Source organism: Peromyscus maniculatus, chromosome 12 (assembly GCF_049852395.1).
Source record: "Peromyscus maniculatus bairdii isolate BWxNUB_F1_BW_parent chromosome 12, HU_Pman_BW_mat_3.1, whole genome shotgun sequence".
Lineage (NCBI taxonomy): Eukaryota > Metazoa > Chordata > Mammalia > Rodentia > Cricetidae > Peromyscus > Peromyscus maniculatus.
Genome location: NC_134863.1, coordinates 33,177,723 through 33,193,370, shown reverse-complemented (window position 1 = coordinate 33,193,370; position 15,648 = coordinate 33,177,723). Strand labels below are relative to the sequence as shown.

Sequence of the window (15,648 nt, the reverse complement as noted above, 5' to 3'; positions counted from 1 at the left end):
CCTCCTCATTTCTCTGAATCCAATAAATAGACAACCTCTGAAAACATCTTTCCATTTAGAGTGCTATTCAGAAGGAACTGTGAATTTCCCAGAACAGGTATGCTGAGTGTGGGTGATGCTGCCAGTACTGTTCGCATTGATGTGCCTAGATGTGTTAAGATGTAGATCCTGATGCAATAAGCCCAGGCCAGGTCATAGTCTGCACTGAGAGTGGTTAGCACCAGCTGCCCTCAGTGGGACAGATGCTGCTAGTCCTCGTGAGCAGCACCAACAAGTAGCCCACCTTTCCTCCTAGCTTTTTCTTAGCACAGATCCAGCAGCCTTGGGGATTTAAGGAGCCTTTTATGTTCCTGTTGCCAGGTCACTGCCTGCTTCACTAATGTGGATGCTTTTCACTGCCTGTCCTCAGCCAGGCTGGAAATTGTTAGAAATCATCTCCAGAGGCAGGTGTCTTGAGCTAAAGGGTGTGTGATCTTTTGTCTAGTGACTTAGCACCATTTAACTTGGTTCCACAAACCTTTCACACATAGGCAATTTGCTCGACTCTGATGGCAAAAGGAATGTCTTGTATGGCACAAGCGTCCTCTGGCTGTCACTCATTTCTTTCCTTCTGGGAGAGCAGCTGGGGTGCTGCTAGCTCACAGGCCTGGCCCTTCCACCGGGGCTCAGCATGTGTCTTTGTGCATCTTTTCACCATTCATTCCTTTCTGTACATCCTCGTGTGACATTACCTTAGTCACTACATGTCCAGGTGAATAAATAACTGGGCAAAGGCTCTCCTAAGGCAGGCAGACTTCAGTGTTGCCCATTTCTCAGTTCTCTGAAGCTTGCTTACCTCCAAAGTGCCTTTGCCACAGCCCTGTAGATTGTCCTGTGGGTTCATTTTCAGTCTTTCCTATTATAATGTGCTCTCTGGATAAAAATCAAGAGGTATGTCATATTATGATGTCTATTTCCCAGGCATTATTAAGACTTTAGAATGTGAAACAGTGAGAGATGTTGAACTCCAGAGTCAGGCAGCCAAGGCAGCCAAATCTTAGCTCTTCTACTCATTAAGTATAGAGCCTCCCTAAGCATTAATTTTCTCATTGAAAAATAAGATTACTTAACTCATATATTATAATTATAAAAATGCCTACTCCATGCATATAAGAATTTCCATGCAAAGCCTTAGTTCAGTGTCTGACAAGGTGATCAATGATTGCTAACCCCTATTATCAACAGTATTATTATGACAGTTTTCCTTCCCTCTGAGAATTTACAGAGTAGTGGAGTATTGGGGAGGAAAGTACACGAGTCACTTTAGCTTTAAAACAAAACAAAAAGTTGGAGATGCAGTGGGGATTTAATATAAAGTTAATAGTCTATTCCACAGGTGGGCAAAGTGGTGAGCAAAATGAGAGTAGCTTTTACATTTTTAAGTGGTTGAAAGAAACCCAAATTGATAGATATATGTTATGGCTCCTTGGTATTCTCTAGAATGCAAACTTTTCCAGTCCATAAATAATTTCATTAGAACACAGGCATACTCATTTACTAGGCATTACCCATGAGATATTTCACACTATTATGATGGAGCTGAGTAGTAGAGGTAGAGACCATATGGCCCAGAATTTTTTTAATTTAATTTGTAATTTGACCCTTTGCAGAATAAAGATGCTAACTCCTGATCACACAACTGAGCCAAAGCAAGAAAGTTCTCCAGCCAATGAGCTGGGGGTTGCGATGAGTCACGAGGGATGTTGAAGATCTTCAGCTGACATACAAGACAGAGACACTGAGGGAAGCCACATTGTTAATGAGCACACAGACCTTGGCTAGAGAGGGCCATATGAAGAGTGTGAGGGTTTCTTTGGCTGAAGTTCAGTTCACACTAGGTTGACTCCAATTCCAAAGCAATGCATATCTTCTTAGCTTGAAAAACAATGCACATACTTAATTTATTTTGAGCTTGGGAGGAGAAGCACACTATGATAAAGACACTATTCTATTTTCACTTCATATGAATTGAGTGGAAAACAGGCTAAGCAAAAGAACTTCTTAGATTGAGTATTATAGTGGCAACACCCAGTGTCCGTTTTAAAGCTTAAAATATGGAAATAATGTGCTCAGGCATATTTGCTAATGGAAAAAGAAATCTTCATCCAGATTTCCTTTGCACTTCCCCCAACCCCCTGCAGCTAACCCTGTTAGTTCCCTGATCACTGTCACTCTGTTGAAACCATTTATCACAGGCTGGTTTTATCAAGTGGTTTTTGTTCACTCAGTTCTGTGTCTGTGAGTTTGGTTTGGGGACAATGTAGATAATTACTTTAGCTAGGAGCCATCATACTGCCTCAGTCTCAGGGTGAGTTACTGAAGATCTGTGGGAGTCTTTTCTCAGTCCTCTCATTGCTCAATCTGAGACGCACAAACAGGAGGAAGAATTAATTTATGATGAATACATCAGAATTTGGGGAAGAGAGGCAGCAGCCTGTCTTCTTGACTAAGATGCTAGAAATGTCTTCAGGCTTTCCGTGTGCATCATTTTCCCCATCTTTCACTTAATGATGCACCAAACTGAAAGAAAAGTAGCTTTTGCTAACACACATATGCCTGAATCAGGCAATACCTTCCTGTTTTACCCTGTTTCGTTTAACTGTTTAGCTCAAAGAATGAGTTATCATAAAATCCTTGGGAAAGCCACAAGAATTCACTCAGATGTTATGAATTTTATTTAAGAATTTCAAAACAGAAAGGAGGGATTGCCTCTTCATAGGTACATAGCTTTAAAGCATGCAGTGTTTCTGCTTGTAGGACCACAAAGTGGAAGGGGTTATAATGGTTTCCATGACAATAACAGCCACTAAAACAGGTAAAGCATTCCTTCAAAGAGCAGATGACAGTGGTAGCTAGTATTGGGAAGCTAATCAGAGCTGATTGCCTATGTGTGTATTTCCCTATCTGCCTCACTATAACTGTGGAGAAAAGAGAAATTGTTGGTGCAAGGAAAAGGCAGTATTTAATTCAGAAACTTGGACTGGAATTAAATTCTCAGACTCGGGAATAAGTGGCAGAACCTACCCTTTGCTACTTTTTTTTTTTTTCTGTAAGAATTCACCAGGGTAACTCTAGTTAACCCACTTACTTTTCTCATTTAATTAAATAGCCATAATTCCTGATCTAAACCCCACCCCTTTCTCTCCTCTTCTCTCAGATTGCTTCCTCTGCTCCCTGATAATTTCTCTCTCCTGCTTTCAAAATTAAATAGGAAAGCTGGCCTCAGAGCTGTTCTCAGCAATTCAAGTGTGAATCTTTCCCATCAAAATCTTCACAAGGAAAACGAGTCGCATCATCACTGAGGTGACAAGGTCATGATGCCACAGCTCCTGCTTTGAAGATTTGTTTCTATTTTCTTTCTCTTGGAGAGAGATTTTTGAAAGGGGGCGATAAAACCGGGGTAACAGTTCTGATGATTCTTTTAGAAACTGATCAGCGTCACCAGACACTGGCTATGATAAAGCCCTATTCTGAACTGTACTGCCCCCCCAACTCTGTTTTTTTTCATTTTGCCTGGTATGTTTGAGAGGGAAATCTGCAGAGATGAGAGATGCCCAGTTCTCACTTTGGCTTCTCAACTACCTAACTTTCTGGAGATATTTCACCTCCAGGTATCATTCAAGCATTTCGTTTCACATCCTAGCTCTGCTATTTGCTGCTGTGTTATTCTGAGCAAGTTAGTGAGTGCCCTTGTGCCTTAGTCCCTCTGTTGTAAAATAATATTATTTATTATAGCGTTGGTGCTAGGGTTACCCATTATTGCATAAAATATATTCACTGAACATGTTTGGCACTTATATGAATAAATAAAAACATAATGAAGTGTTTATGATAATACTTAAGATTTAAAACCATTTTTGATTGGTTGTTAACTTTACACATATAATCATTATCCTCAATATTAGTTTTTGATAAAAGCACATGTTGTTTTTAAGAGTACTTCGCAGTGAGAATTTTTATTCATTTCTGTGAAGGAATGAAAAGCATAAAATGTTTAATGAAGAATTCACCCATTTTTTGGTGTCTGTGAAAGAGCAAATTTCACTTTGTTTGTATTGTCCTGTTCCATGGCTCTGTAGGTACTATATATTTCCAGAATTGGAGCTGATATTAGGATTGGTACATACTCAATGATACTTTCTGTCTACTATTAAATAACTGGCATGAATTTGGTAGGTGTAAAAATTATATGAGATTATAACTGTGTATATATAAGACCCATCCTACTAGCTGTGGACCTATTTATTTATTTCACTTGTTTATTTCCTTAGTTTGGAAAAGTATAAAGTGATAGCAGAATCATTCACTCTAGGTCACAGGGATTCTTTGAGAAACAATGTTATTAAGTTTAAAATATTGCACAATGAATCATACACCAATTCAAAACACTGTCTTCCCCTACCCCCAAATGGTATTTCAAATTTCTTTTTCATCACCTACCAAATAGATTTCATAATAACATGCACTCTGGTTGTAGATAACATGTACCCTTTCTAGATTAGGTACATGACATTTGGGTATTATTAATTTGCCCATGGGGGTGTGTTGAATGAAGTTGAATAATCTGAAATTAAAATGATTCTTTCTCATAGGAACAAACATTCACCAACTAATCCCCCATAAAGTGTATGGCATTTGCATTTGTAACTTTTAATCAGCTATGGTTATTACCAGTCATAAATGCACAGTAGTTCTCAGAACCAGCTCAGGCAGTTATTCAGACATACAAGGGATATAAGTGGATCAGTTGGACATAATAAAAAATAGTAACAAAATGGGATTTTTTTGGTGAGGTCAAATGAAGGTCATATATTTTGAAAATGAATAGATTTCATCATTTCTTCTGGACATGTAGAGGTTTGGAGGAAAAGTAAAGTTGGAGAGGAAGAAAAAGGAAGCAGTTAGTGTGTGTCAGGTAAGAAATGAGTGGGACTGTTATTCAACCTTGGCAATGTAAACATGTCTCTCTCTTCCCAGGGATAGGAAAGAAATGAACTTCATATTGTGGCATTTGCAGACAGTGTACCGCTTATACTTTTGAAGATAGATAGCTCATCAGTACAGGGGAGTTAAGGAGTGCCCTCAGCCTACCCTCGTCTCTGGATGGAAATGCCACAAGCCAGGTGATAAATAAGGTCTAGTGGCAAAACCATCTTTGATATTTATTATTGAAAGGTCTTAATTTAGTCTCTTGATGAGGTAAATATTACACTGAGGGGGATGATGATGTCAGTGATTTCTTTTAAAATTTGTTTGTTTGTGTTTTTGAGGTAGGGGTCATGTAGCCCAGGATGACCTTCAACTCAATGTAAGGCTGAGGTTGGCCTAGAACTCCTGATTTCCCTGCTTCTGAAGGGCATATGCTACTGTGCCTGGCAAATGAAAGTTATTATGAGAGGAAATTTATCATTTATCCATTCTGAGACTATACAATGTGTCAGGGACTATGTTAAATGGTGTCCATACATGAACTCATTCCGTTATCACAGCACAATGGGATAGTCCTATCACCCTTCCATCCCACAGGTAAGGAACCTGAGACTGACCTGCCCAAGGTGCTGAGCAGTTAAGTCTTCAGTAGGACTGGATTTCAGACCTACATTTGTAACTCATAGCCCATGCTCTAAATAATCAGGAAATTTTGACTTTCTGCATTTAAAAAAAAGCACTGGACCAAATGGGACCAAGAATGGGCTGTGTCATTTAGAATCTGGGCCACCCTGCTTTCTTCCATTTTCTAAATGTTGGGGTTCTAATTCAGGCAGCATCATGTGCTCCTCACACAGTCATGATGAAGACTTAATTGAAATATTTCATGTATATACTGTTCTCTCATTACACACGAAAAAGGATAGAGGAAAAGGACCACTGGAGAGTGACTTGATGAGCATCTCCAGGATATCCAGGCAGCTGGCTGAGTGTTGAAAGTTTGTACAGTCTGTGTTCAGCAACACAAAGGGGTATGTGTCACTTAAAAACCACCAGTAAGTATTTTCTAAGGAGCAGTGATGTGCTGACACCCTTTGAACTGCTATGATGCTGAAGGTGTACAAAGCTGAGATGGTTCTGTTCTCAGAGGGTTTATGGTTGAAAAAGTTTACTTAATAGTAGAATGAAGGCACATGCCAGTTGAGAAGGAAAGGAAGTATTGATCAATTAGTTGTTACTATTTTGTGTAGAAGAATATAGTAGAAGAAATAAATGTCCATTTCATTGTATCTTGTGTTCTTGAATGTTTAATTAAAGGGATAGCTTCAGTGTCTGTCAGGGAAGATGTTTGTTTGATGTTAAGTTCTACAAACTAGGGGCTTCCTTCTTGCTGGACAGATCTGACCATCTTCTCCAGAAGACTTGAATGTTGTTCATTCTTGGGACTTTTCCCTGGGAAGGATTCACCCATGGTGGTGGTCCAGGGGGATGTCTGAGCTACTCATCTATCTTTTCCCTACATATGACTACTCTTCTCCTTTACACCCTAGTTGTCACCAGCTATATTAGTTACTTTTCTGTTGCTGTGATGAAAATACCATGACCAAAGCAACCCACAGAAGAAAGAGTTTACTTTAACTTATGGCTCCATGTGGATCAGAATCTATCTTGATGGGGAAACATGGCAATAGGTAGCAGGCACGGCAGTGGGAACTGGAAGCTGAGAGACCACATTTTCACCAGGAAGCATAAAACAAGAAGCAAACCATAAACACCATGAGACTCTAACCTTTTGATGATGTCCTTCCTCGAAGAAGGCTCCACACCTAACCCTCCCCAGGTAGTACCACCAACTAAGGACCAAGTAGAAGCCTCATAGACTCTCTATGGTTGGTCTGTCAGCTTTTTGAGTGGCCTGATAGGGAGTTTCTCTCTCTTCCACCTCACTGATCTCCAAAGAAATAGTGACCTCTGAGAGGGCAGAGCCTAAATGTGCCTGTCAGTGGCTTTGATCCTTGATTCCGTCAGGCAACCTATTCCCATGTCTGCCATAACCATAAGAGTTTAGTCAATTTCTGTCTAGCATGTGCCCAATGAAATGGCTAGCATAAATATATGCCTTTTCTTAAGCCTAGATTCTTCCCAACTCCAGTTTAAAGGGGGAGAGCATCATCCCACTTGAGACCTTGAGAAATACATGGACTAGGTATCAATAGAGGGAGAGAGATATTCCGTTATAATCTTCAAATATCTTCATAAATTTCACTGATGTAGAAGAGGTAGATATTGGAAACATTATTTTATTGAGAAGACTTGCTAACCCATAGGTGATATGAGTTGCCCATGGCTTGGCTAACTCTAAGTACTGGCTTCTTGTGCTTGCATCAGGAATGGCACACCTGTCGTCTTGTAGCTTCTCTTTGTTGAACTCCCCTCTCTCATCTCTATGCTGAGAGATAGATGCTCCTGAACTTCATCACCGGGAAGAGAAGGCTTTTCACAAAGTTGGCAAAAGGAAACCCTGACATCTTTGTCTATCCTATTTCTGAAATGGCATTTGGAATGTTAAATGTTTGTGTGTGTGGGGGGGGGACCGCTGGTGTGCATAGGTGCACATGGAGGTCAAAGGACAACTTTGGGGAGTCAGTTCTCACCTTCTACCCTGTGGGTTCCTGGGAATCAAGCTCAGGACGTTAGTCTCTGTACCGAGTGCCTCTGCTTGCTGAGGCTAAGCCTTCACCTCTCTAGCATAAGATGTTGGAATTTTTAGTTCATCAATATTAAACAAATATTAATCCATCACCTGCCATGTGCTGATTCCTGCATCAGTTTAAAAACTTGGAATCCAGAAGCAAATATAAGCAAGTTCTTTCTCATATGCTGAGCTTCTCTGTTAGAAAGCATAACTATTTCTTTAGTGGTGTTTAAACCATCTAAAACATGCTACTTAATATTATTTAGGAAATAGGTGAAAAGTACATGCTAAATAATATATGAAATATACCATAGACCTATTTTTTAATCACTAGCTATTATTTGAGAATTTAACAGTAGTGTTATATAGAATCTCCCTTATTTGGTTCCTATTCTGACAGCTCAAGGTCATTTTTTTTCTTACTGATTCTGCAACAGCAGCAATATGCTGCTCCCTTCCTTAAGGAAAAAAAGAAGTTCTTTCACCACTACTCTGTCAGGATTTCCAGAATCCCTCTTTGTTCACACATTCCCTTGGGAAATTACTCGGTCATGAAAGTATCTCACTTGGCCTGTGACTAAGAAAGGATTTTTACTAGACCCTGAGTCAGAGCTGAATCAAGTTATGACAGTTGCTGGAAAAGGTTTAAAGGTTTCATTGCTTCAACCTACATTCTCTTTCCTTTTCACCTTGGAAAAATCTTCAAACCAAGAAAGCATAGTGTGGAAGGAACCTTGTATGCTCCAGCTGTGACTATTCTCCTCTACATCTGCCCAGAAAAATTCGAAGACATTTCATCTAAGAAAGTAGAGGAGGCTCATCCATCCCTCTTTCTCATCTAGAAGGGGGCATTTCAATATAATTATGGATTCTTAACTACATTTAAAGCAAATGTAGAGGCACTAGTGTAAACTGGTTTGATACTTGCATAGTTTTCCTAAGGTATGTTGATAAAGTATCAATTATGACCACAAATAGAATAAAACTTCATTAAAATAAATTATTAATAAGAATAGAATGTATCATAGGTAGGTGTTTGCTAAATTTCATATGTGTGTATTAATATTTTACTCCAGTTATTTTATAGGCCAGGTCAGATTTTTTTTCATATGCACAAAAACTTTGTGTTAGAGGAAACTTTGTTTAGCACATCTTTTGCCCTTTGCTGATGTTTCTTAAAAATGACTTGCTCAATCAAATCAGTCATATTTTAGTTTACTAAAGATGTTCTCAACTTCTTTTATTTTTTTCTTTTGCTCTGATAAAACACCCTCACAAAAGCAACTTAAGTTAGAAGGGGTTTATTTCCACTTACAGTGCAAAGGTACAATCTATCACGGTAGGGAAGTTAAGCTACAGGAGCTTGAAGCAGCTGGTTGTGGTATTCCCCACAAATAGGGGGAAGAGAGATAGAGGTATTTGTTTAGCTCATTTTATTCTTTATATTCAAATAGGCAAGGACCTGAACCAAAGGAATGGTCCATTCACTTGTAGGCTAGATCTCCTACCTCTTTATCTTCATAAACATAATCCCTCACAGGCATGCTCAATGGCTAAACAATCACTCAGAGGGGTTCTTGGGGGCTGGTATCTTAGATTCCAAAAGTTGACAATTAACACTAACCCATCACAACTCCACCCTTTGTCAATTTGGTTCTCAGGTACACCTCTAAGCCATATCCTCTATCCTTGTTCCCTTAGACAAGTAATCATCTTATAGTGCAAAAATACATCCAGTTGAACTTTAAAATCTCCATAGTCTTTAATAATTCCAATACCCTTTAAAAGTCCGAAGTCTCACCTGAGACCTAATACAATTTCTCAACTGAGAGTGCCTATTAAAACAAACAAACACACAAGCAAACAAAAAACAAGTTACATGCCATACTTCTAACATATAATGTCTAATAGCACAGAATAAACAGGCATTATTCCAGAATGGAATAATCACATTTAGAAAGAAGAATTGCCACACAATAATGGCTGTTAAAGTATTTAAAAATCAGTCATATCTCAGAGGAAAAAAAATGAAAAGTTAAAATAATATTTGTAGTTGACAGAAGTATAGAGCATACCGAAGCTGTGCTTTGTTTGGAGGATTAAGTGTTCTCATGATAATTGTAAAACCTTAACTGCACTGAGGTATCCCAGAAAAATGCAAGTTATTTTTAGTTCTGAACCTTAGGCACTTATGAAACCTTGCATCCATCTCCTTGCTGGTGTGTGTGTGTGTGTGTGTGTGTGTGTGTGTGTGTGTGTGTGTGTGTGTGTGTGCTTAGCATAGATACTCTGTTGTACATAGTGGCAGTGTTAAGACAGTGTTTCACGGAGTGTTGGCTACAAGAAACTTCAAGCAATCCTAGGTTTGTAATGCAATAAACTTGAACTTGAGGATGAGTACACTTGGTAAAGGAACCTAGTCCAAACATAGGCTGGACCACTGACTCGTGCTGTGGATGAGGCAAGCTGATTTTTCTGAGTACTTGTTTTCTGGATTGATCTCTGGGGTCCTCAGGAGTCAAGTGTCCTTAGTTCTGCTTGGAAACCAAAAGCAATAGAAATGGCCTGTGATTTGGGGGGATTGGGATATGCGAGGGGTGGGCTTTTCTGAGCCTCTATGATTAATAGCGTATAGTGAAATATCTCACTTCTGGCACTGAGATTTTTTTCATTTGAATAACTCATTTTTATAGGGGAAGCATTGTCCACCCATATAGGAGTTCAAACATCATTTTTAAAAATTGTACATTTTTTATTAGGTTACAAAGCAATGGGCTTCCATGATGGTTTTTATGTATCCTTAGTTTTGGTTTACTCACTTCCTCCCGTTTTCCATTTTTTAGATATTTGTGTATTTTAATGGGGCAGGGTAGCTTTCTTGAGTCACTGGAGGGCCTCTTCGGCATGTTGGCCTCATATGAAATAACTGGTTTGTTTATCCACAGAAAGAGTAGTATTTATATCGAAGAACCACTTGGCATCAGCGCCTCCATGCAGATGTCCTATCATATAAGCTAGTGCCTCATTCAGAAAATCCACAATCGAGTACAACAAATAACATCTTGGCTTTATTCTGTGCTCCATTCACAACTGTTAATTTTACAGGGTTATGATTTCATCTCTGAGCAGAGGGCTCCTGGCAGGGACAGATGCTCTGCTGCCCCAGATTGTGCTGTGTGTGTCCCAGTAGGAGCCCTCAAGAGCAGCAGGATGGCAGGAAGGAGGTGATGCCTCCAATAGAGAAGCAGTTGCAGCATGGCTCTGGGAGGAGGCAGGAAAGAGGAGGATGGGACTTGTCAAAGCACTGTCACTTCTCTTTCCTTCTGTACAGAATCATATGTGTGATTAGCCGAGGGAAAGGAAGAGCTTGCCTTGAATTTTATGGAAAATATTGTTGATCTTGATTTTCGACTCACATGTATCTTATTTTAAAAGATACCTTTGTGTATCCACTAAGATGATGATGGGTCTAAGCAATGACAGGTCCGTACATTGGTCCAAAGAATATCAAACAGGACCACATCATGATTAGCTGGATCTGGGTCACTGGGTTTGGGCTGGTGTGACAGGTGGAAAAGCATACTGTGTGTTGACTGCTGTGGCTTACTTCTTAAACTAAAGCAAAGGGCAAAGTCAAAGCCAAGGGCAGATTAGGATCAAGCATGGGACACAGTACACAATAAACTCTTTTATTAATTTTTTTAGAACAAGTTGCTATACTGCTTACTGAAATAACTCACAGCCCCTAGAACAGGATTCACAAATGTGAGCAAAAGCGAGATGCTCAAAGCTTAGCCATTGTATTCATGAACTCATTTCCACACAGGATCTGTGCATGATTGGGTTCCTCAACATTTCATTTCCAGTGAGGAGTGCCTATGAGACTACTCCTTCCTCTGGGTCTGTGGGCTGTTAACAGTTGCTGGGAGAGGGAGTGGGTGTCATTTTCTTCAGTGGTATAGCTCTGATAGTTTGCCTATGCTCCAGCAAGTAATTTCCCACCCATGTTCACGCAAGCAACTTTAAACTCAGTGGATCAGTGGATCACATATAAAAAGGAGGATATGAAATCAGCAGTATGGCTTCTTGGGAAGAAGTGTTTTGGCAATAGAAAGAGGGAGCAGATGATAGATAGATAGATAGATAGATAGATAGATAGATAGGTAAACAGTAGAGGGTGTGTGAAAATAGGTAAAATTCATTGTATAAGTGAATGAAACTGTCAAAATAAAAATATGTAAATATATATGAAGATATATATGTATATAAATTATATATATATGAAGAAAAGGTAAAGGAAAAAATTAGAGACTATTAATAGCCAGCCAGGGCACCATGGTGAGTATCAATATGATGCAGAATTTTGTGTACTTGCCTATTCATTTCTTTCCATGACTATACCTTTTGTTCCTACCTTCTGATTGAATTTCCAAATAGAAAAAGGTCATTTGTTGCACATGTAAGACCATAAATGTTATTGCCAAAAGATATTTCATGTCTGCACTACTAGAATGCTTTATTTATGATAATAAACACTAATTTTAGGTTTAAATTACGTTGGGGCTATGTTTGGGACTTAGTGAATTTGGACCTTTTTTTAAAAAACAATCAAAATAAATTTTCTCACCTTTTAAAACTCAATGATTATTACTATTTTCTATATTCCAATTTTGGAGGCCTGGTATGCTTATTGAGATAGCATTGAGATAGTTAAACAGTTGGTCACCAGCATCATAATTCATCACATTCTGAATTGCTCAAAGTCCTGGAAGTCATTTCTATTTTGCATAAACCCCTGATGGAATTTACTGTTGAAATATTTAGCATGCTCCTTTCCTTGAGTATATTAATGTTCTGATCATGCTTGTAAGCTTAGGGGAGAGAGATGGATAGGCTGTTGCATAATATTTCTTAAATCATTAAGTTTTAGTCCTCAGAAATCCTGAGAACCCAATATCTTTGAGAGCCCTTTTATAAAAACCTAAGGCAAATGTGATTTGAGTCACATCTAAAACAAGGCTTGTTTCAATTGCTCTATAGAATAACATTGACTTGAGAAAAAAAAATATATATCTGAGCTAACATCAGTAATTTTGTTTGCTTGTTTGTTTACTTTTTGTTCTTTAAAGTAAGGGTGTGTGTCTCACATTGTAGCCTAGGCTAGCCTGGAATTCATTATGTAGTTCAGGCTGCCCTTGAATTTGCTGTAATCTTCTTACCTCAACTTCTTGAGTTCTTGAATTATAGTACTTCTCCAGGACATCCTTCTAATTCTTGGAGGTCAGAGGACAGTAATATCTGGTTAGTAATTTAGTTCTGTAATCCCTGAATAGGGAAGCTGAGAAGGAAGGAGCGCTCATGCTTCAGGCCAGGCAGGGTTACACAGCAAAACCTTATCTCCAAGGAGTGGCTGGAGAAGCGTCTCTGAGGATTGATTTGAATCAGAGTGAACCACTCAATAGCTCTCCAATGTCTAGATTTGAGAACACCCGCTGAACTTTCCTTTTTGTCCCTCTTATGTCCACAAAGGTCGAAAAGAATGATGAGGACCAAAAGATTGAACAAGATGGTGTCAAACCGGAAGACAAGGCTCATAAGGCTGCGACCAAAATTCAGGCTAGCTTCCGTGGACACATAACAAGGAAAAAGCTCAAAGGCGAGAAGAAGGGTGATGCGCCAGCTGCTGAGGCCGAGGCAAACGAGAAGAAGGATGACGCTCCCGTGGCTGATGGCGTGGAGAAGAAGGAGGGAGACGGCTCTGCTACTACTGATGCAGCCCCAGCCACCAGCCCCAAGGCTGATGAGCCCAGCAAGGCAGGAGATGCACCTTCCGAGGAGAAGAAAGGTGAGGGGGATGCGGTCCCCTCCGATGAGAAGGCCGGCTCAGCTGAGACAGAAAGTGCCGCTAAAGCTACCACTGATAACTCGCCGTCCTCCAAGGCAGAAGATGGCCCTGCCAAAGAGGAGCCTAAACAAGCCGACGTGCCTGCTGCTGCCACTGATGCTGCTGACACCACCCCTGCTGCAGAGGATGCTGCCACCAAGGCAGCCCAGCCTCCAACGGAGACTGCGGAAAGCAGCCAAGCTGAGGAAGAGAAAGGTGAGCACTGTAGCAAGGGTGGGTCATGGGTGGGATGCACCAGGGATATTAAGCCTGGAGCCAGACCGCCTACACCATCCAGGGGGAACTGTCTAGACAACTGTCTGGAAATCACTAAAGTTATACTGAATTCCCCCAAATCTACAAGCCTAAGAGAAAACCGAGAAAGAATTACATGGCAGCCAGTACTGGAGAGTTCAGACAATTATCTTAATTGGATTGATATAAACAGTCAAGCTTGATAATCCCAGTTAAAAGAAAATGTGCTGTATGCTGATAGACTTAGTTTAATAAGTAATTACTGAGACTACATTTATTTCATGGGTGGGAATTAGCTAATGTGATTATTTGGCGTTAGGAAGAGCCTCCTATAAATACAGCCAACTCTTTATTGATTATCTAGTGTGTGAATTGCCAGCAACAAAAATATAATCTCAGCCTTCCTTTCCCTATCACAAAGTGTTTCTGGGCATTCCACCCACCACCAATTGGTGAGTAGTATGTGTTTATATGTGTATGCTCTAGAGAATGTGAGCTATGACACTAATTGGGGTCAGACACAATTAGGAAAATAAGTCTGTTGATGTTGCCAAAAACAAAGGAAAAAAACCCAAATACATAAATTATCATTTTATTATCAAACACACTACTCTCATATGCATAACTAATTGAGAGTTGACTGTGAATATGAAAAGGTACTGGATTCTCTTCAGCTTGGAACTATAGCATGGAAGTTGGAGTGTTTTTATTATGACAGCCCAAAGAGCCTGCACAGAGTTGGAATAGAATATCCTAAGAGTAGGATAAATGTAATAATAGACTTTCACCCCGGGAGCTGGTCCTGTCCCTCACTCCAGCATATCCACAATGGTGATGTCTCCAAAGTCTTTTGATAATCTGGTGTAACCAAGAATACCTTTTATGTTGCCTTCATCACTGTGAATATTATACAAGAAAAACAATTTAAGGTAAGAAAGACTTATTTTGTTGCACAGCTTCAGATGTTTTAGTCCATAATGGGCTTGCTCTGTTGCAATGGGCATGTGGTAAAGCAGGATATTATGGCTGCAAGACTGTATGGTAGAGCAAAGTTGTGTACCTCGTGGTAGCTAGGAAGAAAGAGATGGGATATATATATATATATATATATATATATATATATATACATATATATACACATATATATATGATAGATCTTTTACAGATAGATAGATAGATAGATAGATAGATAGATAGATAGATGAGGTATACTCTTCTAAAGCATATGCATATTTTCAACTAGATCTCACCTTCCTTAACTCCACCATCAGTTAAAGTCTATTTTTCATCAATCAGTGGAAAAACTATTGATTAGACAAAGACTTCTGAATCTGACCCTCCCTGAAATCCCTTTCATGGATACACACTGAGGTGTGCCTTACTAATCTCCTAGGTGACTCTCAAATTGACAATCAAGATTAACCATTGTACCTTTTAACCCAAAGGTCTTTAGACATAAAGTTACTTCAGACTAGTTTAACTGGGCTGGCTTGCCACTTTAGAACTTTATCTATTTATCCTACAGACTAAGGGTCTAAATTTGGGACAGATCACTGTCTTGAGAAAGTTCATAAGACTAGACTACAGACTAATCGAGGAATGTTAAAACATCTGGCCTTCAGATTGAGAAAGAAATCAGTGAACATTTGCCTAGATGCTAAATCATGGCAGATGATTATTCTGTAGTTTCTCAGGTCTGTTTTATTTTCCATTTTAGCCCCACATTCTTTAAATCTCTAGAGTATAATAATTACCATAGTTATCAGCATCCTTTCACATTCCAGCTCCAAATAAATCATGATTCTTTGTACCAGTGACTTATTTTCCCAGTAACAGCAAGGTATGT

General features: G+C 39.4%; 1 protein-coding gene across 1 annotated transcript in view; it reads left to right on the top strand.

Annotated features, from left to right (window-relative positions):
- The window catches only part of Gap43 (growth associated protein 43), a 94,893-nt gene that overhangs the window by 35,443 nt on the left and 43,802 nt on the right, over positions 1-15,648 (top strand). Inside the window, exon 2 of the mRNA XM_006975751.3 lies at positions 13,193-13,763. Coding sequence (XP_006975813.1) covers positions 13,193-13,763 — 571 coding nt within the window. The remainder of the gene's footprint in view (positions 1-13,192; positions 13,764-15,648) is intronic.